The sequence below is a fragment of the Oreochromis aureus genome, linkage group 20 (genome assembly GCF_013358895.1).
Source record: "Oreochromis aureus strain Israel breed Guangdong linkage group 20, ZZ_aureus, whole genome shotgun sequence".
Classification (NCBI taxonomy): Eukaryota; Metazoa; Chordata; class Actinopteri; order Cichliformes; family Cichlidae; genus Oreochromis; species Oreochromis aureus.
This window is the reverse complement of record NC_052961.1, coordinates 6,461,790-6,485,682: the sequence shown is the minus strand read 5'-3', so window position 1 is coordinate 6,485,682 and position 23,893 is coordinate 6,461,790. Positions and strand designations below refer to the sequence as shown.

Below are 23,893 nucleotides of genomic sequence, written 5' to 3'. Positions count from 1 at the left end.
ATCTGCCCGGAATGTGGGGAATTCCCCAGTCGGACATCTCCCCCAAACTTCAGGGCACAAAATCATCCGTCTCATGCCATTTAAGGTACGGCTTACGCAACAGGTCAAACAGCGGCACAGCACATTTAGCCTTCAGGCTGCAGGGGCCGCGAGGAGGATTTTGGCTTCGCCCCGAGTCCTGACAGGCTCGGGGCGTCTGCAGGCTTCGGCAAGTTGAGCTCAGGAACATTTCACAACATAAAGCTGAGGCAGAGTGGCCTTACATCATGGAAAAAACGGGATGAAAGTATGTTTCAGACAAGTTAAAGCTCATCTGTGTAACACATGCATTTATTTTTTTGAGAAGATAAAGTTGAAATGCATAAAGGTGAAAGAGGAATTTATTCAACAAGCGTTCAAATCTCCAACGAGCGTTATCGGTACATCTTATCCGTTCTGTGCCACAGAGCCCTATCGTTTGAAAATTAGTCCTCAATGAGTGGGAACTGTATGTATTTTGAAAACACAAGAACAAGTTTTCAATTAGACTGACCGTGAACCTGTGTTTGTGTAAAGATGTTTTAGAACAAAGTGCTCCAACTCCTGATATGACAGTTTTTGGTCTTCAAAGACTTTTTTTAATATGTTGGTGCAGCGTCTGCAGTGATCTGTTCTGGTAAAGAGCTGAATGTGGAAGTGACGCTTCAAGTTACCAGTCGATCTCTTTCCCACCATCTATGGCCTCAAACTGGGCGTAGAAGGAAAGAATAAGATCGCTGACACAAGTGGTGGAAATGAGCTTTCTTGGAAGGTCGTCTGGGTTCAGTCTTAGAGATAAGGTGAAGAGCTCAGTCGTTCAGGAAGGCTTAGTAAAGCTGCTACTCCTCCACACTGAAATGAGGCTCAGGTGATTCTCATTCTCATTAGGATGTCTCCTGGACAACTCCCAGGTGAGGCATTTCTGGCATGCACACCTAGGATGAGACCCTGGAGCACACACATAACATGCTTGAGAAACTGTCTTTTACTTGGCTTTGGAATGCCTTCCTGTGCTACCTGGAAGAGCTGGAGGAGGTGGCTGGGAAGGCTAAGCATCTCTGCTCAGACTACGGCCCTGTGACGTGGACCCAGATGGATGTTGACATTAAACAGATTAGAAAATTTCATTTTTGAGGTCAACTCAGTGCAAATGTCCACCCTGTCTAAAGGTGATGGCATCAAATCACGTTTCACATGAGGTGATTCATCTTTAAACCGTAAATAAAAGTGGAGACAGCGTCCACAAACTCACTACTTTTGGGAGAGAGAGGAAAAAAAAAATTGTTGAACTGGGAAAGACCAGCGTCATCCTTTAAACTTTCGTGTTCACCCTTTTGTAGATTTTTGTGAGAAATCATTCACAATGTTCAACTGCTGCTCACTAAATGGTGCCAGAGAATGTCACAATTACAAAAAAAGTGGTGAGAGTTCAACAAAAGGTGATAGGAAAGGTGTTAAATCCTCCAGCAAAATTAGAGAAACTGCAAAATCAGATAATTCTCTTCACATTAAATAAGTCACATGACTATCTAATAAAAAAAAAAAAGAAAAAAAGATTATAACAGCTTAAAGAAGCAGGATTTCCAAAACTCGCACCTCTAGGCTTAAACTCTACGCCTTTAAAAACTGAGCAGTGACAACCAGATCATCACAGATGATGTAATCTGAGGGCGGGTAAGGGGCAAATCTGAGAGTCTGAGTCAGGAGTGAGTTCAATAATTAATAATGCACATTATGGTTAAGAAAGAGCTGAATCATCGACTGTGAACAGGAAAACACACCAACACTCAGGCCCTAAGTGGGGCGTTAAGAACAGAAACGAATCACAACAAAGGAAACAGTCATCTTCATAAGAATGGACCTATTCCCCTGGGTGGATTAGCTTCCACAGACCGGAGGTGCAGCTTTGTGGACGAAGGGGAGGATGAGGAGGAGGGGGGTCTGAGACTGGTTTGCATGCATGCGTCTGTACGTGAGGGGTTGAGTGGGATGTAAACAAGCATACGAGGCCAGGTTGTGTCTTGAAAGGCTGGATAAGTGGGCCAGACAAAGAATCTGATGCTAATCCTGATACTATTAAAGCTCCTAAACAGACAGACCGAGCTTCAGTTCCCCTCATGACCCCACCTCACACACACCAGAGTCTACAACAGACAATGACTTCTTCTTACACTAAGACTTACTCAAACAAAGAGCAGGAAGGCACCTCCGGCATCAGTTAACACCCTTTAAAGGTGTTAATATACCCAGTTCAAGACACACAATAACACTGTTTTTAAAGTGAGCTGACACAGTTGAAAGGAGCTACTGATAAAGTCCATAAAGTGGACTCTGAGAAGCCTAAAAAGGCCCCTTTCAGCTGCTGTGCAAACATCCTCGTCCAACACAGAAGTCAATAAAATAACAAGCAGTGAAAGTAAAAGTGGAGACTGTCTCAGAGCCAAACAAAGAAAGCCACAAACACCATATGTCATAGCTACCTCTCGCGAAGACAAATGAAGAGTGAGGACAAAAAAGCCACAGAGGATGAGTCGGCGGCGGCGAGACCGAGGGGAAGGCGGTTCTCACGGAGTTTGATCGTGTGTTTGAATCCAGCACCGGCAGGACCTGCAGCTCCAGAGCGGGGAGGCACAGACTGTGGCTTATGGCAGAGATGTGGGGTTGGACCCTCTGGAGATGGCTTTAGGGGAGGGGGAGGAGGATGGAGGGCAGGGTGGGTGGGAATATTAGAGGCGACAAGGAGCAGGTGTTCCTAGGGGGTGCCTCTCAAAGAGGGGTGTGGTCGGATGAAGGTGGGGATGACGACGGGAGAGTGCCGTGGTTTTACAGATGGTTGTTTTTTGTTTTTTTTAAGTGTGTCACGGACCCCCAGCATCAGAATAAAGCTTTGGGCCTACAGAGAGGAGCAATGTGGGGCAGGAGGGAGGCGGAGAAGCAGCAGCTGGTGCAGTAAGGGGGGGTGACTCAGGGAGGTGACTCAGGGAGGATAGGGAGGCTGGGGCTGAGCTGGGCTATGTGGGAGGGAGGAGGGGTGAGGGTCAATTAATTTCAGAGTGCATCGAGTCGGGCCAGAGAGGGGAGTGGATGCAGAGGGGGGTGTTTAGATAAGAGCTGGAGGAATAAATGCAGACTGAAACTCTTTACCGCTCTGTTAGTGCGTTTAGCTTTTAGCTCACAGAGGCCAATGTGAGCATGCTCACAGTGATGATGCTAACGTGCGTCACACAGGCTGGAGAAAGAAGATTTTCTTTGAGCAAATCTTCCTACATATCCCCCAAATTATAGGTACTGAATGTCGATTCTGTTACTAAAGATGGTATAAAAGATGGGCGGAAACACCGTGATGTCACATATTGGCTAATTAAATCTCAGACTCAAAACTAGTGACCGAGCCCATAAAATCATCAGGAAAGTATTTACGGGGGTTAAATGGAAATAATGAAAGCAATTCCACACTGGCTTCATTTGTCAGATCCCAAAGCTACGTCTGTCTGTTACACCATCTAGGACTCCTAGTAACTCATACAACGATGATATTTTTTGCTAATGTGTGTCCACAGTTGGACAAATGCAGAGATTTTATTATTTTATTATTTGGCATCCACCCCTTTGATATGAGGCATAAAGCAAGCAGCAGCAGACAATTTCCACAAAAATCAGCCTGCATTAGCAGAATGCTAGGACATGCATCAAGTTTTAATTAAATTCAGACTCATTTACTGGTAAATGGAGTGGTACTTATAGAGTTAAGCACTTAAAGCACACAGTTTTATCTACGCCCAAGTGTTCTAACATGCGCTCACGCGGATTCATCAGGGGCAACTCGAGGGTCAGTATTTAACCCAAGAAAATGTCAGCAAGCAGAATGAATGAGTCGGTGATTGATCAGCTCACCTGATTGGTAGACGACCTTCACAATACCATATTTGCAAAAACAAACTTGTCGTGCATCAATTTACGCAGGAAAAGTTCTAAATACTCATGTGCAAACCTAACATCAAATGTCAGCTAATAGTATAGCAGTACTAAAAACAAAGAGGATCAGCCAAAGGAAAGTTAGGTCCAAGATAAGCACTTAGCATCTCCATAATGATCTGATATTTATCCGAAATGAATCCAAACTTGCCAATATAAGCCGTCTTATCATTTGGGGAATTTCCGAGTCCAGGAACATTGGGATTACTCATCTTTGCTGCCTGTTTGAAACACTTTCTGTGCAAAATACACCACACATCATGCTTGGCTGAACAGCCAACTTTTTGTTGCTTTTACACTTTTCCTATGTCAGCGCCAGCCAGCACACAGTGGAAATATATAATATATGTATTTTTTTTTTAATAAAGTAACACTTTTATGACTGTAAAAGGATGGATTATGATGATTTTGACCTGGACTTGAATGCTTAAGTGCAAAACTGACATGTTGATGTCAGGAGAACAAATTTTTGGTCATCAAAGTTCAAAGCTCTAGTGATTTCATACCAAATCCATTCAGTTGTTGTTGTTATAAAGATACTCATGACAGTGCGAGAAAAAGCCAGGGGATATTAGAGGTATTAGACCATCCACCTCAAAGCAATTACCATCCCAGATAACACGACTTCAAAGAAAAGAAGGGTGGAGGTCTTTGATGGGTGGCAGTGAGGGTTAAGAGAGAAAACAGGGGCGAGGTGGACGGAGGGCTGAGGAGCAGAGAGTGGAGCACAAGGATGATTGATGAGGTGGGGAGGGGAGGCGGAGAGCTTTGATGGCCTTGGGGGGAGACTGTCTGACGAGGCTCAGAGCGCAGATCAGCTGTCTGCAGTCATGAGTCTGCCAGCCTGCTGCACCATGACATCATCTGCCCCGTGAAGGGGAGCTCAACAAAGAAGCAGAGAGCCCGGCCTCGGCCCTACAGTGGAGCCTATTGTACAAGCCCCGGACACTGTGTCTACAGAACTGTATAGATCCTGTATTTCAGCTCGAGGATTTCCCCAAACAACCCCTCCTTTGGAAGGACAACTATGCAGCAAGCAATAAAAAGACTCCTTCCCTCCAGCTCCCCAAAGTGCTCCTTCATCTCATTTTTTAAAAGCCCACATAGGAGGCGGGTGTGGAGAGGAGAGTGGCGGAGGTCTTTGTTTAAACGCCACGTTTTACTGCACGTTTCTTCATCCCATGTTTCTTTACAACCATTTCTTTGTCCTTTGCTAACCCCCCCCCAAAAAAAAGTTTCCAAGAAGAATCAGTCTCTTTTAAACCTAATGAAGAGACCAAAGCTGAGAAGACTCAGTCCTGCTCGGCATTATCTGTGTCTCTTACTCCTCTGTGCCACATAACATTAAGACCCATCATTGTGATGCCCTTAATACAAATTAATGGCACCAGGATATTAATTTCATCTCTTTCTGGGCTGAAATCTAAAGCTGCAGTTCCCCAAATGGCCACCTGAGGCTGGCTCCAAAAGTGAGTTCATCCCCACTGACCTACATTAGAAAATCTCCAACTTCACAGAGTTAAAGAGGTTTACAGCCCGTCTTTTACATAGAATCACTTAGCAGGTATGTGGCTCAGTATATGGAAGCACCTTAAAGCAGCGGTCCCCAATCCCCGGGCCACGGACTGGTACTGGTCCATGAATCATTTGGTCCCGGGCCGCGAGAGTTGAGGCTTGGGTGTGAAATTTATGGTTTTCAGGGTTTTTAAAATTTGTTTATCGTTATTTTTTTTTTTTATCGTTTTTATCATCAAGTCGGTTTTCCTGGGTCTTTTGCCGTGCGTTTGGAATAAATCTTCGTGTTGTATTTATCCGCGACACCTTAAAGGCCGGTCCGTGAAAACTGAGCCGTCCACCCACTCCTCCAAGTATTGGAAGCAGCATGAACACAAAAGCTGAAACTTCAAAAAATTAGCAAACACATGGAGATAAAGGGAAGGAAAAGCTCCCCGAGGTTTCTTCCTGTTTAAAGGAAGAACCGAGCCTCTTGGAGTAACCAAGATGACTGCCCAGAAATAAACCAAAGAAAGCCAACAAATTCACCTTTTGTCAACAGTTTCTTTTCTGGCCTAATGACAATTTATACATTGTAACATTTTTAAATACCAAGTTCTTCTTCCCACTGAGGCTGAGCGCCACAAACATCAAACAATCAAATTTAATAATAAAAATATTGAAACTGTCAAAACTGAGTCAAAGTGAATCAACAGTAAGTCGAGTTGTTGATTTTGTAGGACTGAGAACTGCAGAGCACACGTCTTTCACTGGGTCCCATTATCAGAAAAAACAGAAAGCCCATTTTATTGTTATGCTGATGACTCACTTATTTTCCCAGCAATCTAAATCAAATCTTATCTCATCTCTCTGATATTTAGAGCCAGATGTCTCAGAATTTCCTATGTCCTGGTGTATTTGCCCCCCAGGAGCTGGACACAGCTTTTATTTCCAAATAAGCCGTTTAATCATACCGTGTCTAAATGAAATGCATTTTTTCCTCCCTTTCTAGTGGTGTTCTTGAGAAGGTCATACATGCTTTCATTTCCACATCTTTATTAATAAATATTATGTGGTCATGTCTTAAATATTTAACTCACCACTATTAAAGCGCTCATTAGCTCACACATATGAAGTTCTTTCCATATTATGTGTCCAATCATCACATTTTTAATTACTGTTCCAGTTTGTAAGGATCCCTTTAACTGGAAGTGTTTTTGTTATATTAGTATTTTTATTATTTTAACCGTTTGTCTTTTTTAGCTCTTGTATTTTAGAATTTCTTACTATTACTTTTGTTATTGCTGGTGCATTTATAATTGGTCATGTTTATTTCAGTATTTTTACATTTACATAACTTGGAGGCCACAATAGTTGAAGGCTAAACCCCAAATTTAAATCTGTAAAGCACATCGAGTACGGACTCATCAGTCCGCCTCTGAAAGCCTCGCAGTGGCTCGTAATGACTTTTCAGGTCATAAAATGGTCGCTCTCTATTGAGGAAACACAGCGTGGCTCTTGTTAATATGTCACACTTTGGACTACGAGCGCTTTACATTTTACACGCCTTGAGCTGATGCATGACTGGACGTCAAATTCCTCGACTTTTATGCTCCACAAACAACAGTTAGCTGCCTCGGGGAGCATGAAGCTGAGATCTCTCAGGGATCCTTGCAGAGGGAGATGTGCGAGTCAGCTGAGTGTTTGTGTGTGTGTTTTTTTAAAGGAGGGAGGATGTGAAGTGGGGCTACACCATGTGACTATCAGCATGACGGCACTGGGGGGGGGGGATCCGACTTCTTTGAGAACAAGTGGACACTTTAGTTTTAGGAAGTCCAGGCTACCAACTTATCTTCTCAATTTCTGATTCATTTTAATGAATGATGCTTGATCAGAGGTAGGCACGCTAAGCTAAACTAGGTACTCATGAAGATTGTAAGTAGAGTAAGCTGTGGAATAAAAAGTTTCTATATTAAGACTGAACATAAAAACATATTTCACTGAAATATAAACGCCTAAAAGTTTAAATGAGGGCAAACTCACTGAGAAGCAGTACTTGCCTTTTCTGGGCTCTCTCCTTTCTCGAACATCATCTTGAGGCTGTTGAGGGGGATGCTGGGCTTCTCGCACTCGGGCACTTCGGCTCCCGATGCCGCCGCTCCCTCCTGCTCCTCTGAATCTCTGCTGGGCTTCGCCTCCATGTCCGTCATGTCCTGGCTGGTCTCTCTGGTCACTCTGTGAACCTGGATGTCTGTATCCTGGTCCTGTGAGAGTACTGTAGTTTTTAGGGTGTCTGGCTGGAGCTTTATTTGGGATGAGGGTGCAGATCTGGAGCTTGTGGACGTGCCGACTGGAGTCCGAGGGGCCTGAGATTGGTGTCTCTGGATGGACGGCGGTTCCTGCTGCTGCTGCTGCTCCCAGCGTTTCTTTAAAACACTCAGGTTCCCGCCACACAGTGTCGAGGGTAGAGCTTCCACAACCTGAACAGGAAACAATCACTCAGCTAAATTTTTTACCTCTGCAGCATTAAAAGTAAAACAGTTTTATAACTGTTAGTTTCAATAAATCTTAAGACTCTTTGTCACAAGCCTGATTAATCCCATTTTATCTCAATGTCAATTTAATTAATTGATCATTTTCATCCCATCCTCAAAAAACAAAAGGACATAAAAATATTGGATATACAAAGACTGAAATATATTTCCAAACATTACATTTCTGATTATACATCCAAAACCATTTCTGCTGTCATATTTTGATTTTGTGTCAGGAAACAAGAAAAGATTCATATCTGAAAAGACAACTCGATGTGGGTCAGATGCACAAGTCTGTAATGTGCTGCAGTGCAAGTGCAGTTTTCTGTTATTGTAAGAAAGTCCTGGGGAAAAAAAAAAAAAAAAAAAAAAATCATCTGATGGTAAGCTTCAAGTCTTATTTTTGTCCAGATAACCATTCAAAACAAGTGTACCATCACATCTTTTAGAGGGAGTACACGGAGAATACGTCTGGTGTTTGTACAAGTTAATCAACTGTTAAATCACCTGACGAGTTTGGCTTTAACCCTCCAGGCCACAAGGGCCTAAAAAACTGATTTAAGCATAAAAAGTCTATTAATTTATATTATTTACTGAAAAATGTCACAAAAAAACCAAAACAAATATAGACTCTATATGTTAAGAATCTGGAATCAGAAAACCTGTTGACTGTCTGCTTAAAAATGAATTAGCAATAAAAAAATAAATAAAAAAAAAAAAAAAAATTCCACTCAATAAATCACCCAATAATCTGGACTTTAACACAGGAGGCTGAAGAGATACAAGAACTACATGAACCTGGGACTGACCCGACTGTAACTGTAAAACATGTCCTGCACACACTCTGCTGGACTTTCTGTTGTTTTGGTCATTTATGACTCAGATGCCTCGTTTATCTATGAAGGTTGTTCTAAACATGAGTTAGTCGAGCTCTTATCTGTCATTTTAAGACGTTTTTATCGTAACTTTGGGAACCAAGTATCTGCCTTTAGGCTTCTGCAGCAGTAAATCTTAATACTCCATGGTTCACTGCAAAACATTACAATGCAATCTAATTAAAGTCTGCATGGATACATTTCACAAAACCTTCCATCCTTGCCTTGCTGGTTACCTTTGAGAGTTAACCAGCTCTAGTTTTGTGTATTGTGCAGATGTGCAGCGTGCAATGACATGAAAAGGTTGCTGGGTGAAGAATTCAAACACAGCAGAGACCACAGAGAAGATAACCCTCATTCTTGCTGCCAACCACACAAACAATCACACAACAAACTATGATGACTCACAATTTCTGAGGCTCTGGCAGTGGAGACTCCCACTGAGGGATGCTAGCTGCTCTCTCAGTCTGTTTTTAGTTTAGTCAATAAATTCCATCAATGCTGGACACATGCCACTTTGACTCTCCGATTTCTGAATGACGCTAAAAACATTTAAACTAAATCAAACAGCGTCTGCACTGACGTTAAACTACATGTTCGCATTCTTGCAGGCAGAGTCTGCACAGTCTGAGCTAGGTAACAAAAGGAAAAGACATGAAAAGGAAACAGGAAGTCCTGCATGAAAGACAAAAGAGCCGTGAGCTGCTCTGCATGCGCATCTATAAACCTGGAGCTGAAAAGAAAGCTAGAAAAACTTTTTTCCTTTTGTGTGCGTGTGTGTATCAAAAACCTGAGAGTGAGGCAGACGACCTGGCTGTCCAGTTGAAAATGCTGTGAAAGTGTGTGTGCTGGTGTCTGCTGACCGGCTGGAAGTGCTACAAGCTGTCCCAGATGTGAGAGGCTTGAGAAGTGATCAGAATGAAGCAGAATGAGCAGAATGAAGCAACTAGCCCACCCCCCCCTTCTACGACACAGAGGAAAGGAAGGAGGGAAGGAAGGAGAGGGAGTGAAGGGGGCGAAGGGTGAGGGGGCGGGGAGGTTAGGAAGGAGGGAGAGAAAATCAGAAACAGACAGTCGGTGAGGGAAAGGAGGGAAAATAAAGACAGGAAATGAGAAAAAGGTAAAGGGGAGGGAGGTGGAAACCTTAAAAAAATAAAAAACTCTCACAAAGAACTGCACAGAGACTAAACCTGGATAAATACCAATCTCCTGATAAGCCTCCCGGGCTGGTATCTACATCTGATGTCTAGTTTAGAGATTGGATTTGATAGGAACACCTTTAGCTCCAGTCTTCCTCTCAGGAAATGAGGGATTGCCAGAGAAATTCTACAGAACTGCCATTCAGCATTTACACGAACAACAACAACAGATTTGACACCCTGAGAAGTTTGACGTGGGGAAGGAATGTAAGATTGTCTTTAATGATGAGATGTTGTGCAACCTGGTAGAAAATACCAGGGAGAGGGGGCGGGGGTTGGGGTTTGGGCTTAACAAGGCAACTTCAGGTTTAAGCTGAAGTTTTCAGGGTTAGGAAGGTGTGAGAGAGCAGATCAGCAAAACCCACCACCTACTGACCGATCACTTCTCTGGACCTCATCGCACAGGAGCATCTAAGGTTTTAGAGGCAGCAGAGTTTTTGTTGTATTGATGAGCATCGACAAGAAAACTTTGCTTATATAAATATTCTGGCTGCACGTTACAGAGCAGTTTCACAGTCATGAGCCTTAAAATGGTGACCATGAAGTTGGATCCACTCTTCTGAGACAATTTACAAGAACTTTAAAACAACTCAAAAAAAAGACCAAGCAGCTCAAACCAAAGTCTTGCAGAACTAATCTACATGATATACACAGTAACTGCAATACCTGCTGTAAAAATGGCTCTGATTTGATTTTTAATGTGCCTGTGAGTTTACTTCTTAACCAAATTAAAGCAAAGAGCGACTACCTTATAAAGCCGCCCGTTTACCGTCCTAACCTGAAGCTACGTCCACAGTTACATCTGTGTTTTCCACTTTACTTTCTAAAAACGTCCCACCTACAGGGCTACATTGTGAAAAATATCTCCATCCACATCTAAACAAAATGACAAAGCAACAGGTGATGATTTAACCAACTTTACAGAAATGTTGGCCAATCAGAAGCCTAGTTTAATTCAATTTTATTTATATAGTGACAAATCATGACGACATCAGCATCAAGGCTGAGCGGGAAAATGTTATCAGGCCAACTAAGACAGCTGAGAGGGGAAGTAGTAAGTGATGATTGGACGGACAGTGAGGTGGTACTACTACTACTACAACAACAACAACAACACTTGTGTTTGTGTGAAAGCATGTAAAAACTGCAGATAATAAGATTACCAGAAACTATATGTGGTTCACATCCACCACTACAGAAAATGCCCTTACACTAACGAGACATACACCTTTGGTGCTGCAAGAAAAAAAAAAAAAAAAAAAGGTCAGAAGTGTAGAAAAGGCTTCCCGTGTGTGGAAAGGGCCCGAGTCACCACGCTGACCAGGTGTGTCAGAGGCTCCTTGTTATCAGTGCTGCAGGACAGCTGATGCCAAAAGCAATAACAGAATAATTTCACTGCTGGAGCTTGCTGCATGCTGGAGAGGTTTCTAAGATTAACGTCTCCAAGCAGTTATTTGAGTCTCCGCCAGACTGAGAGCAGTTTAGGGTTTATATTTTAACACTGCATTTCAAAGGCCAAATATTAACTTTTCAACTGCTCTGTTATTAGCTGACAGCTGGGGTTCCTTTAATAAGGCGTCTAATCAGCTCTCAGAATGAGTCACGTTACTACAGTCGAGATTTCCACACAAAAACAGAGTAAACAAAAAGCAAACAGAGACGAAGACAAGGGAGGTCACTGAACTCCAAATGTTGAGAGAGAACGAGGGTTTGGTCTGTGCATGTCCACATAGTTTTCGGGAAAATGTTAAGAAACGATGTTTGGCAGCAGAGCATGTGGGTCTACGCAGTAGTTTATCTACAGTTTATACTCATATGAGTATGGGGTATGAGATGCTGCTGATGGGTGAAGTTTTCCCCTCTGTGAATTAAAAATAGAAAGTGTTGAAGCTTTTCAGATTCAAAAATGTGGCAAATTTGGGATACTGGACTCACTGAATGGAGTTCGACTTCTGTGGGTCTGTGTTAACGAGCAGCAGGAGCATTAATTTGCAGGTACTGAGATCTAAACATGGCAGCAGGCTGTGCTTTAATAATAGATACTGGCGGTTCTGGTGCAGGGACTACTAGGGTGGAGAGGGTGAAACACCTTGTTTTTAATTCTGAAATTTAACTCGAGGCCAAGTATTGTGGCCCTGATAGAAAACACTTCTTCCACTGTTGGGAAGCAGCGAATCTTCACAGACATACAGCAGTAAATTTGAATGTACGCACCGTTTTCTTCTTCTCTATGCTGCCCTCTTCTGCTGCCATCTGGTACCTGTGGAGGACAAAAACTGCTTCAGATAAACAATTACTGACAGAGGATGAGGGCCAATGAGGAAGCAGCAGTACCGCTTCCCAGGAAATTCATTAGAAAACTAAATCAATGTTCCCGCTTCTCTCCAAAAACAATAGATTAGTTAATGTGTTAAAGTGAAACTGTTTGGAAAACCATCATCATGTGTCGTCTTGCAAAAAGTACGCAGAGGAAGTGGATTCATTGTTTCAGAGTGAAACAGATTTTATTGCCCAGGTTTTATTTAAGATAAAGTCTTTTAATTGATAGAAGATTCATTTCCTGTTTTGTTTCTGAGACCCCGATAACCAGCAGGAATTTACAAGTTTGGATGGTAGCAAAACGTATGTGACATTAATATAAGCCATCAATTAATAACCCACAACTAATCCTTTTTAAAGGGCAAACATCATCACACAATTAGTGAAACTAATCATTTCCATCTTCTCATCATTTGCCCTGTTAAACAAAGGGAATTGTGGTTATTAATTCCCATCTTATATTAATGTGTCTGCTGCTGAGACGTTTACAAGTTTTAACAAGTGACTCGTTCTGCTTAATTTCTCATTTCTCGTGTGTGTCAGGTGAAAGTTGATTTGTTGACAAGCGGGCTAGAACAGGGAAGACAGTGGCAGCGGATTTCACCGGGAAAGTTCAAATAAAACATCAAATATGAATAAATGTGGTATGAAAAATACAAAATTCTCCACAGTGGACACTTTTTATTGTTCAACACTTCAGGTCTTCAGCCTCAGGCCGGCTGTACCACACATTTTAGCCCCAAACTGACAAACACTCTGCAGGTAAACAGCCAGTTCGTAGCTGAACCACTGCTCTCCTTCACAGGTTTTTACCCAGAGACAAAAGCTCATGTTTGGGACAGTGAGTCCAAATTAAGTTTGGCTCAAAGCCTCCCAGCTGTGCTGAGGAAACATTAACACTAGTAAGCCAGATGTTGCTGTTTCTGCACAGAGCCAACAGGAAAAAGAGACATTGTATCTAATCAATGAGGACAACAGCCAGCTTTAAAGACAGACTCTTCAGCCCTGCACTGAATATTTAAGTTTTGCTAACAGAGCCTAAAGACTAGATTTTATATTGCTGGTTATGTAGGTTTGTTTGTGTTTCCACTCCTATTTGGTAGGAAAAAAAATGAGACATTGCAAACATTTATAAAAGGCCCACTTATGAAGAAATAATAATGCCACCATAGAATTAATTTGGATGACATTCTTCATTTCCAGCTGCCAAGATAATATGATAGCTCGTGTAATATGAACTTTTGCTTTCAAATCGAGGCAGGTGGTGGACTTCTTTCCAAGTGGGTCTCCTCCGCCTGCTGCAGAGCAGATCTCAGGTTTCCCTTACCTGCCAAATCCCACTTTAACCCCTGATTATTTTCATTTTTGTCGTCATGGCTCTTGGAAATAGTGAAGTTCATTCGCATGAAGACTGTCAACAACTGGTAAATGCACTCACTTCCTTATCTGATCTGATCTGTGTCCACAGTCTACAGTGTCTTTTTTCTTTTTAGCCACTCCACACACACAAAGAGCAGCTCTAACTAAAAGCTTCTCCCATTTCAGCTGATCAGCAGTTTTCTTCATGTTAATTTACACCAGTAACATGATGGAAAACCATGTCAGGAGTCGTAAAGAGTGACCCTGTCTTTAGATGTGAGAGGGCTGCAGACTTCAGTGGTTTAAAAGTCTGTTCCAAGTGTTTTTGTGGATGCCAAGTGTAAGTGTTACATACACAATTAATTGTAATCAGGAAGAAAAACACAAAAACCTGCATATTCTCCACCCACTGGCAGACTGCTACTATCACCTAGTGGTCAAGTCGTTCAACTACCGTGCATTGTCTCAGTTTCCAAGTTAGTCACTTGATATGCGGTAAAGGGGGATGCCCTGAATGGAGAGGGGCCTCCATAAAGAATCTGCTCCTGTTTTACTCTGTAAGGTCTGAAAACCAGACAGGATGAGTCAAACTGGAGCAATTCGTTAAAGGTCGACAATGTGATAGTCACATCTTTCAAGAAAACGGGAAACTGAGAAAAGCTGAATGGCAAGAAAATGTTGGGAGGAAACCTATGACCTAATTTGTACTCAGGACGAAAGCAGAAAACTCTGAAGTGTAAAAAGTCGTGACAGATCTGCTGAGTGGCTGCTGGTAAATTATTAAACTTGGTTGGACTTACTTGGAGAAGCGCTCTGCGATGGCGGTGTTTTTACCCCGGGCAGAGACGATGGACAGCTCTTTGGCGGTGACCCTGAGCGACTGGGATGCCCACTGCCTGCGGCTGAACGGTGCAACGGAGGCCATGTTTGCTGTAGGTCTGAGTGATCAGTCTGCCTGTCAGCTTTCCAGGAACACAAGTCGTACCTCTGAGAGGAGGGGACACAAATAGAAGGAGCACCTTCAGCCGATTAAACACTGAGCTAAGGCAAACGAGCGCTTCGTCTGGTGCCAGCTTTGCTTCCTTTTGCCACTCTAAATCAAGCTCAGAGGAACACCCTTCCTGTGCATTCAAATTTTTATGACACTCATCTCATGGTGCTAAAAAAGTCTGGGTCTGAGCATTTAAATACAGGCTTTTATATCAAGGGAAGCAGTTCATGTGTAAAACTTCACAGAGAATCAATATTTTGTCACACTGCACAGTTGGTCCATGTTACCACTGCAGCACAGACCGGCCTCTGCATCTGAGTCAGAAAGTCAATAGACCGCGTCACACAGCCATTGACCATCTGTTCCCTGCTCTGACTGAACGCCTGGGGCGACTACCAGCAGACAAAAAACAACCGATACGCCTGCAACACACAAAAAAACCTCTTGTATACACTCTCCCTTTCACAGGAAACACAGACACACACGTCTCTACCTGCTTGTCTCTTCTGCAACATCACAGCCTAAAGCCCGTGGGCATGTGACTGCATGCAGCTGTAACGGCACCTCACCGCTAATAACCGTCATCCAAGAGCTATCCATGCTCTGGATAAATGAAACAATGAGACCGGTGACGCAGGCGCCTTGGGGGTCTCTATGTCACTCAACAGGTGGACTATAGCGGGATGTTGCCATATTAGGAAAGGTTTGTGCATTACTGCAACACTGTTGAGTGTAACTGGAATTGTTAAGCAACACCCAAAGAAACTTGGGATTAGTATATAAACACCAGGGGACACTAGGCTCAACTCACTTTGCCATTTTCTTGGTCTAAATGGACAATAAAATAAATTAGAGGTAAATGGTACCAGACAGACGCAAACAACCTCTCTGAAACCACATCATGAACCAGTATTAATACATAAATGCACGAGATGTTCATACCAAATTTGTTTTACAAGTTCCAAGTGAAAGAAAACCTGAAGACCCTTTTTAGTTGTAGATGCATATATAAGTGAAGTCAAGTTCCCAGGAGTTGGTGTGACTCCACCACTGTCCTCCTGCTGCTACAACTGGTGCAGGTGCTCCCAGCTGCTACAATGGGATGTGGGTAATTATCATTTTCATTCCCAAATCATGTAGCTTAGATTTTAAAACCTGTCAGAATTCAGCAGTGACTGCTTGGGTCATGCCTGGCCCATCCCATAATACTGATACCGCTTGCATCGTTTCCAATCATCCAAAAACCCATTCAGGTTCAAACCATCAAACTTCTGACATCATTACCAAAAAATTAGTCACCTGTTGCTTCTCATTTAGCATCACTTGTTTCATTTCCCCAGCTCATTATAAACTAAGAACTTTCCCAAATTTAATGATTCAAGGCCAGATGTTGTGTTAATATTAACAAATTAATTAAATTAATCAGATTAATAATTAAACCAAATTAAAAATGTCATATAAATGAATTTAATAAATGTAGGGCAGCTTAAACATGGCAAAAACCCACCAATCACAATGATTTTGGTCAATATTAAAATCACAATCATGAAAAAAAAGGAGATTAATTAAACTGACAAAAGAAAAAAAAAAATATTTATAAGCGAGTTTCCAGTAACTTAGATTATAATTCTCTGATCTAACCATGGCACAGTCCGGTGTGAGGGGAGTTAGACTTCTGAATGAATACACTGAAACAATAACCTATTTTAAATTCCACAGAACTACATTAAAAAGCCAGAAGAGCAAAGGTGACTATTCCAGGTTAATCAATCTGATTCAATTCAATTTTAGTTATATAGCACCAAATCACAACAGTCACCTCAAGGTGCTTTATATTGTAATGTAGACCCTACATAGAGTCTACCTTATTATGATGTCTTTAAATGTCATGTTTCGCCCAGCAGTGAGTCTAAAACTCAAAGACACCCAACAGAACAGTCCAAAAGCAGCACCCCGTCACCCTACTGAGGTGATAACAGCCAAATGTTAAACCACTGGATTTAATCTAGCCTGATGCTGCAGTCACGTCATGTGATCACAGCGCTCCCTGCTAAAATACAAATGAGGGGCGATAGCGACTCCAGAGCGTTTCAGGTCACCACTGCTGCTGCCAGATGACAAACAAAGCAGCTTGTAAAACAGAGGCGGCCCATGCAAAGCCGAACTTCAGCAATAAAAACAGTTGAGAAAAAAAAAGAAGAACAGAGTTAAGCTGAGGTGAAAAGACGGGAGCCCGGATGTCTGATCTTAAACTTCACAGGTACAAAGACCACAGTGATGCTCGCCTTTAAATTTGACACAGAAAGTTGACACAGTTTAATCTGGCATTTTCCTTCCTAAACACTGAAATCGTAGAAAACTTTAGAACAAAAAGTTTGAAAGATTTTTAAAATGAAAGCACCAACCTGTGACTGCCTGCGTTTTTGACTCAGCTGTTTCAGAAGTCCACTGCTTGAAAATTTCCTTCTCTTTTCACTTCCCAGCTGCTTTCATTCGTGCTTTTGAAAAGAAAGGGAAGTAGGAGGAGACTAACCACTCCTATTTAACTCCTCTCAGCCAATAAGAAGCAGGATTCACTTCCACCTGGCAGGTATGAGCTTCCCCTCCCCTGCTGATCAGCAGCACTGTGTCAATGGCAGTACAGAGCAAACTGAAGGTATGTGGGTCGAACGACAAGGCAGACAGGCTGGAGGGAGGAGGGGGAAGAGGAGGGGGAGGAGAGGGGGGGGATTCCCACACTGAATTCCTGGAATCTGAGTGACTCCTGGCTGCCCACTTTCTCACAGGGTCAAGACGTTAGAGGATGTGACTCATTCACATTACTTGCCGACTTCACTGAGGAGGAAAAGGAGTATGGAGCGAAAAAAGGAAGAGATGCATCAAAATAATAGAGTGAAAAAGAAAAGGAGAAAGAAAAACAAGCTAACATGAGGAGAAATGTTTGTCAAGAAAATGATCTGCGTCTGCATCCAGCTGTCAGTCCAAGCAGCAACACCAATAACAAATAACTTGAGCTTGAACACAAACAGGAGCTGTCCATAGAGCAGCATGAAGGTGGAAAAGGCGCCTTTAATTTTTCTGTAATTGGCTTTTTTCCTGTAGAGCTGGAGGTTTTAACTGCTGTGTTAAAACCTCCAGCTCTACAGACTGCTGTGTCTGTGGAAGCTGACTCACTTCTGCAAACAGCCTCTGGTGGCTGTTTAAACCTGAAACTGCAGTTCCTCAGAGGATGCTGCTTGGTTTAATGAACTTTAGATTCAAGGAGTCTGAATGAGTGAAGGCTTTGGGCTCTTCATCATCTTCCTCAACCTTCTACTAGATGGTTTTTGAATATTTCAGGGTTTTTGGTCATACTACGGGAGACTGCTGCCATTGGTGATTGCGACTGCCTTTTTTTGGAGCAGGGGTTAATTTTTTGACACACTTGATGTATGTTGGAACCATTACTGGACGACCATTTTCATTATGGATTAATCTGCAATTGTAAACCAATTTATAATCGAGACTTATTTTTGTCTGAGCATTGATTAATAAACCAAAGATTGTCACTTTATATTTCAACTGAATTCATAACATCCTTTAAACTAATGTTTTCCAGCTTTGCTTGAAAAACATGATTAGGAGACCTATTAGGGGGTGGAACATTACACCGAGGCCCTCTGGGATGATTAAACGTCATCCTCGTGGTGTCCCTAAAGACTTCCAGCTCCATCAGTGTCACTTCCTAACACTGGGGCTAATCCCAAACACATGACGGATGTGGGTCTAACTTTATCTCACCTTAGAAATTCCCAACAACTCCTGCATGTACGATTCTAGAGAAATTCAAAAGGTTACAAAGCTATTTTCATTTTCACCTGCTGAGACAGAAAACAATAGAGTAATAATGACTTTAACATGCACGCCAACACTTTTCTTTTTAATTCACAGCACTAACAAAGGAACAAGAACATAGGGAAGTGATTTCAGGGAAGTCGCACTTCAGTAAACTCCATTTAGAACAACTGATCGCTGTCAGTTTTCCTATTTTACCTCTAAATAAACTGCAGCCTGTAGGCGAATGGAGGCCCTCAAGTGTATTCAATTATTTACCACTTTTAATTTTCTTCACCAAGAAGCTCAGAGCAGAACCACAGATCTCCAGCTTGTTCTACTTACAGTAACACACTAAACCTTCCCAACACTGACAAATACAGCTGCTGTGAAGAAATGAAACCTCACTAATGGTATAAAACTGTACACACACACACACACACACACACACACACACACACACACACACACACACACACACACACACACACACACACACACACACACACACACACACACACACACACACACACACACACACACACACACACACACACACACACACACACACACACACACACAACACAGAAATGATGCATAAGTTGGGTATTTAAATTGCTCTGTCCTCAAAACGTTGAGAAGCCCTGCTCTGGGTAAATGTGGGCTAAAAAGAAAAGCCAGGAAAAGTATTTAGTCTTCATCATAGCTAACACATGCCCATGGAACTGGTGTTTGGAGTGTTTGTGATGCTGGCAAACTGGTAATTAAAAATTAACCCATTTTTATGGCTTCCCTGCAACGCTGTATTAGGTTATCAAGTTGCCTAGATACCGCCTTACATCACATTATACGGACAAGAAGCTGGAAAGACTAAAGAGGAAGAAAAGGCCTGGAGGTGGAATGGGGACGCGCAGGTAATTATTCAAAGGAAGAGGTCAGCAAAGAAAATGTGGGAAAGGCCGGGAGTTGAAGGCTTTAGACAGAAGTAGGATAAGATCTAACGTACGGCTTACAGTGAGCTTTACATGAGGCTGAACACTAAGGAAGGAGAAATGGACTTCTACTGATTGGCTGGGCAGAGAGAATGTGCAGGTTAGGGTGTAGAGTACTCTGAAGAGCTGATGGATGTAGTAAATGAATGTGAATCAGGAAGTGTAGAGAATTAGTAAGCAGGGAGTGAGGGCAGCTATGAAGAAGTCCAGATGACGTATATGCGCGGGCGTTTAGATTTCTTGGAGAGAGAGCAGAGGACTTTTTGACCAGATTGTTATACACACTCTTAAAGAGTGCCTGAAGAAGTGCACCAGTACTGATTTTCAAGAACAAAGTGATGTGCAGAGCTGTAGTGACTACAGAGGGATAAAGCTGATGAGCCATACCACAAAGCTGTGGGGAAGAGCTGCTGAAGCTAAGCTAAGAAGAGAGGTGATGATCAGTGTAATAATTTAAAAATAAAAAACAAAACAAAAATAAATTTGCATCAATGCACTTTTCAAAAACTTAAAGAACTTTGATGGAAGTCATTTCATTTTGTCTATTACTGTGACAGTTTTATAACTGCTTGTGTCCATATGGGAAAGAAGACATGTGGCTCACCTGCAGTGAGGTTACTAAGCCTGAATCATTGCAGACTTTGTTTATAAGTCACTCTCACTCGATGTTGTAAATTTGCAAAAAACACAGAGTGACAGTCTTCGGGATATTACGACAAAAACCACACACCTCATCGTAAACGGGTATTTTCTTCCATCCCAGCGTCAATGCAAAACATGAAAGAGTCATGAAAAAACATTTACTTGCTTGTGTTCTTTTTGCATCACAACAGATCTCTCCACCCTCTAACTGTAGACTTTTTCACCATTTAACAGTGAAAATTATGAACTTTGTGTACATGGGTATGATGCAGTACATATGAGAGCAGACAGAAGAAATATCTTGTCCAGGTGAGAAAAAAAAAAGTGAAAAATTCATGCCCAAACACCAATCATTACTGTGAAACTGCACCGTTTCTCCTGGCTAATACGAGAAATTCTTGACAAGTTTTTCCACAATAAAAGATTTTGTAAGACTAACGCGACACAAAATTACATAAAGACATTCTTCTTAAAAATCTGAATCATTTGCCAGACAAGACAAGAGATCTGAAGACAACATCGTGGACCTTATTGCCATTTCTGATAAAATGCCTCGCTGATTATCAGCAGCAGACCCACGGAGCAGATTTCAGTCTCCGTCTGTGTTCAGTAACACTCGATACCTTTACCTCACTGAGCACAGACACAATCACAGAAATGTCACAGTGCGAGCAGACACACACTCCTCTTCAGATATGAAACCATCGCACAGATCAGCGTCTGTGTTGTGACTCAGCGTGTCATTAGGAAAGAGAAAAGATGACTGCCGTCTTTTATTAATCAGAAACCAGTTTAAACGCGTCACAAGACACAGACATCCTCCCAGATGAGGATCCTGTCTGATCCGGCTTCAGTTTGTCATTTATCCTGATGATCTGATCATCAATGAGCCTCCTGTCACTCCAGTAAAGTCTGCTGCTTTATTCAGATTATTGCATTCAGGGAGGAAGAAACCTCCCCTTCCCATCATGTTATAATATCTACAGCCTCAATATGACTTAGCAGGGCCGGGCAATTTTTCCCCACAGGATCACATTTAAAACTGGGACTGCTGTGAAGTCTGCACCAGTATCCTGAACTCAATTCTGCTCAGCGTTGACTTTATTTCTTTAAAAAAGGTTGCTGGTGCAGCCCTCCCCACAGTCGAGTAGATGTTACACAGTAAAACAACCTTTTTCATGACATGACAAACACCATAAACAGCAGCCTGATGTTTCACTGGCTCTGGAGGAACTTTGTAGAGACTGAAAATAACCTTTCTTTATGTCACGCTTCTCGTCTCAAGGATGCATTCGTGCACCACCAGGTGCTAAACAAGAGATGGAAAAATACCACCACACAGTCCTCTTTGTGAGGATAACTACCTCAGACTTCGCGAGGTAGTTTTCCTCAAAAAGTACAAGTGGCAAGCAACTCGTATCACCTGCTCAGCAGTTATATGGACAACATGAAAGAAGAAGAAAGGCGGTCAGGTAAGAGACGTTAATACCTGATATTCACCACAGAGCAACTGTGATATAATCACAGAGAACTGCTCACCCATTCAAAAATGATTACTTTATTTTATTCATGTTTGAATTTCTCTCAGTTTTCAGATTTTCAGTGTTTAAAAATTTTCATTTTCATTTTTAAAGTGATTACATGTGCAATATATGTCGGGGACAAAATTTAAGCTATTCAGGACAGGCAGTACAATACTGCTTTAATCATGTAGCCCCAGCTGTCTCAGTGAATGTACCGGTGTATAGTAATATTTAATCACGCTCAGGCAGGTTGTGCTGAGAAATCGAACCAAACTGACAGCGATTTCCCGCACATTTCATTTTCAGTTCTGTAATTGCGCCATATTCTGATTCGAGTTAACTGAAATATTTTCCACATGTTAGTTTCAGTTTGTTATATATATATGTAAAAAAACCTGTTCTTTATCACACTGATCATTGTTTTATAGTCCAAACATTAGGAAACATCTTTACAAAACCCCGTTTGAGTGCAATCAGACTCTAAAACTGTCACGAATCTTATGTTAATATTTTCATAGGATACAAATCTGTTTCCATAGATTTGTTTATTCTGAGTTTATTTTATCACCTCTGAAATAATGTTTTGTGTTGCTGTCACTCTTTTCAAAATGTGTTTATTAACTTTTAACTGGACAGGTGAAGCTGATTTAAGACAATTTGACATGAAAACGAGGACATTCTGGATTTTTAAAATTGTGTGGTTTTAAAAAAAAATCTCATTATTATCATCATTAACTGATAGTTATCATCTTTAAGAATACAGAAGCTAGAATATTTTTAAATTCCGCTGAGTTACTGAGTCCAAATTAATTAGACTAACAAAAACAGAGCTGTCATGCGGAGCTGTGGATATGGTTCACATCCAGCAGATAATATCTAGAACCACATAAACCAATCTCCTGCTCTACCCGACCTAACATTTCCCACAACACCAGCTGGTTAGCTTAGGGCAATAAGACAGGTTGTCTTCCCAGGACCTTGAAACAGGTACAGCTCAGGTGAACACTGACTCACAGTCCTGTCTGGACATGAAGCAGCTCAGCTGTGTTTCAGTCCTGTTTACGCACGTTTCCTGCTGACTCATTTGATTTTTTTTCTCTTTGCAATTTCTCGCACTCACCTGAGCTTCTACGGGAACTCTTTTCAGGAACTCACTCTCACCTGAGCCTCAACGACCACTCACATTACACAAAAGGCGCAACAAAGCTCCAATTAACCCAGTTTTCATCCGCGCTAATTGGCTGAATAGTATCCTTCCGCCAGACAGCGGACGGATCAAGCTGTTCTGAGGTTATGATAACAATAATAATAATAATAATGATAATGATAATGATAATAATGATAGTAATAATAGTAATAATAATAGTACAAAGACTACAAGTTATTACCAGAAAGATAACAAAGGAAATATAAAATAAATAAATATACAATATAGCAAGAAAAATAAGAACACAGTCAGTAGCTGTAATACTTTTAGAAGATTAAATTAAGTCAGAACACCTCTCTAAATGTAAAGTTTAGAGAGGTGTTCTGACTTGTTTAATATCCACTTGTTTAATCTTTAATGATCGTGTTGTTATTATCATTCTTTTTTTTAGATTTTATGTTCTTTTATTTGAAATTTGCAGTGACAATATTAACATAACTTGTTGTTTACCTTGTTCACTATCTGAAGTGTAGTTTGTGTGATTCTTTTCAAAATAAAGCTCTCTTTTTAATAATCACACCACGAAAGTTATAGTTTAGCCCAGCAGGTGGCAGTAATGTTAATTATTTATGCAATGTTCCGACTTCGCCACTAGATGGCACACGAAAACCACTTTTACACTACTCGGGCTATTTCCACCTCAGACCATGAATGGCCTGCATGGCTGTGTCATTCCACATACCTGGCAACCTACCTACATACTTATATAAGTGTGAGTCCTGAAGCTCTACTGTCCGCGGCTATATTTAGTCTGTTTGTTCTCGTACATTCACACGTTGAGCTTTCACAGCAAAGCAGGTATGCAGGAACACTTTCAAATGAACAGACAAGCAAACCGTCCAACAATTTCTGGCCAATTATAAATGGAAACCCAGCTATTTTTAATCAGAAAGTTTTACTACTAATCTCCACATGATGCAATAAAAACAATCAACACAATTAGCTGCAAATA

General features: G+C 41.7%; 1 protein-coding gene across 3 annotated transcripts in view; it reads right to left on the bottom strand.

Moving 5' to 3' along the window:
* The window catches only part of lima1a (LIM domain and actin binding 1a), a 29,799-nt gene extending 6,853 nt beyond the window's left edge, over positions 1–22,946 (bottom strand). Inside the window, exons 1-4 of one of the 3 annotated variants that reach the window (XM_031760463.2) lie at positions 22,855–22,945; positions 14,574–14,760; positions 12,310–12,355; positions 7,548–7,967 (exon numbers count right to left, since the gene is read on the bottom strand). In XM_031760463.2, coding sequence (XP_031616323.1) covers positions 7,548–7,967; positions 12,310–12,355; positions 14,574–14,698 — 591 coding nt within the window. In that variant the 5' untranslated portion in view covers positions 14,699–14,760; positions 22,855–22,945. Of the gene's footprint in view, positions 1–7,547; positions 7,968–12,309; positions 12,356–14,573; positions 14,761–17,169; positions 17,313–22,854 lie in introns of those variants that run through there. The other 2 variants (XM_031760462.2, XM_039604585.1) reach the window with 2 other exon arrangements.
* Between the last annotated feature and the right edge of the window lie 947 nt (positions 22,947–23,893).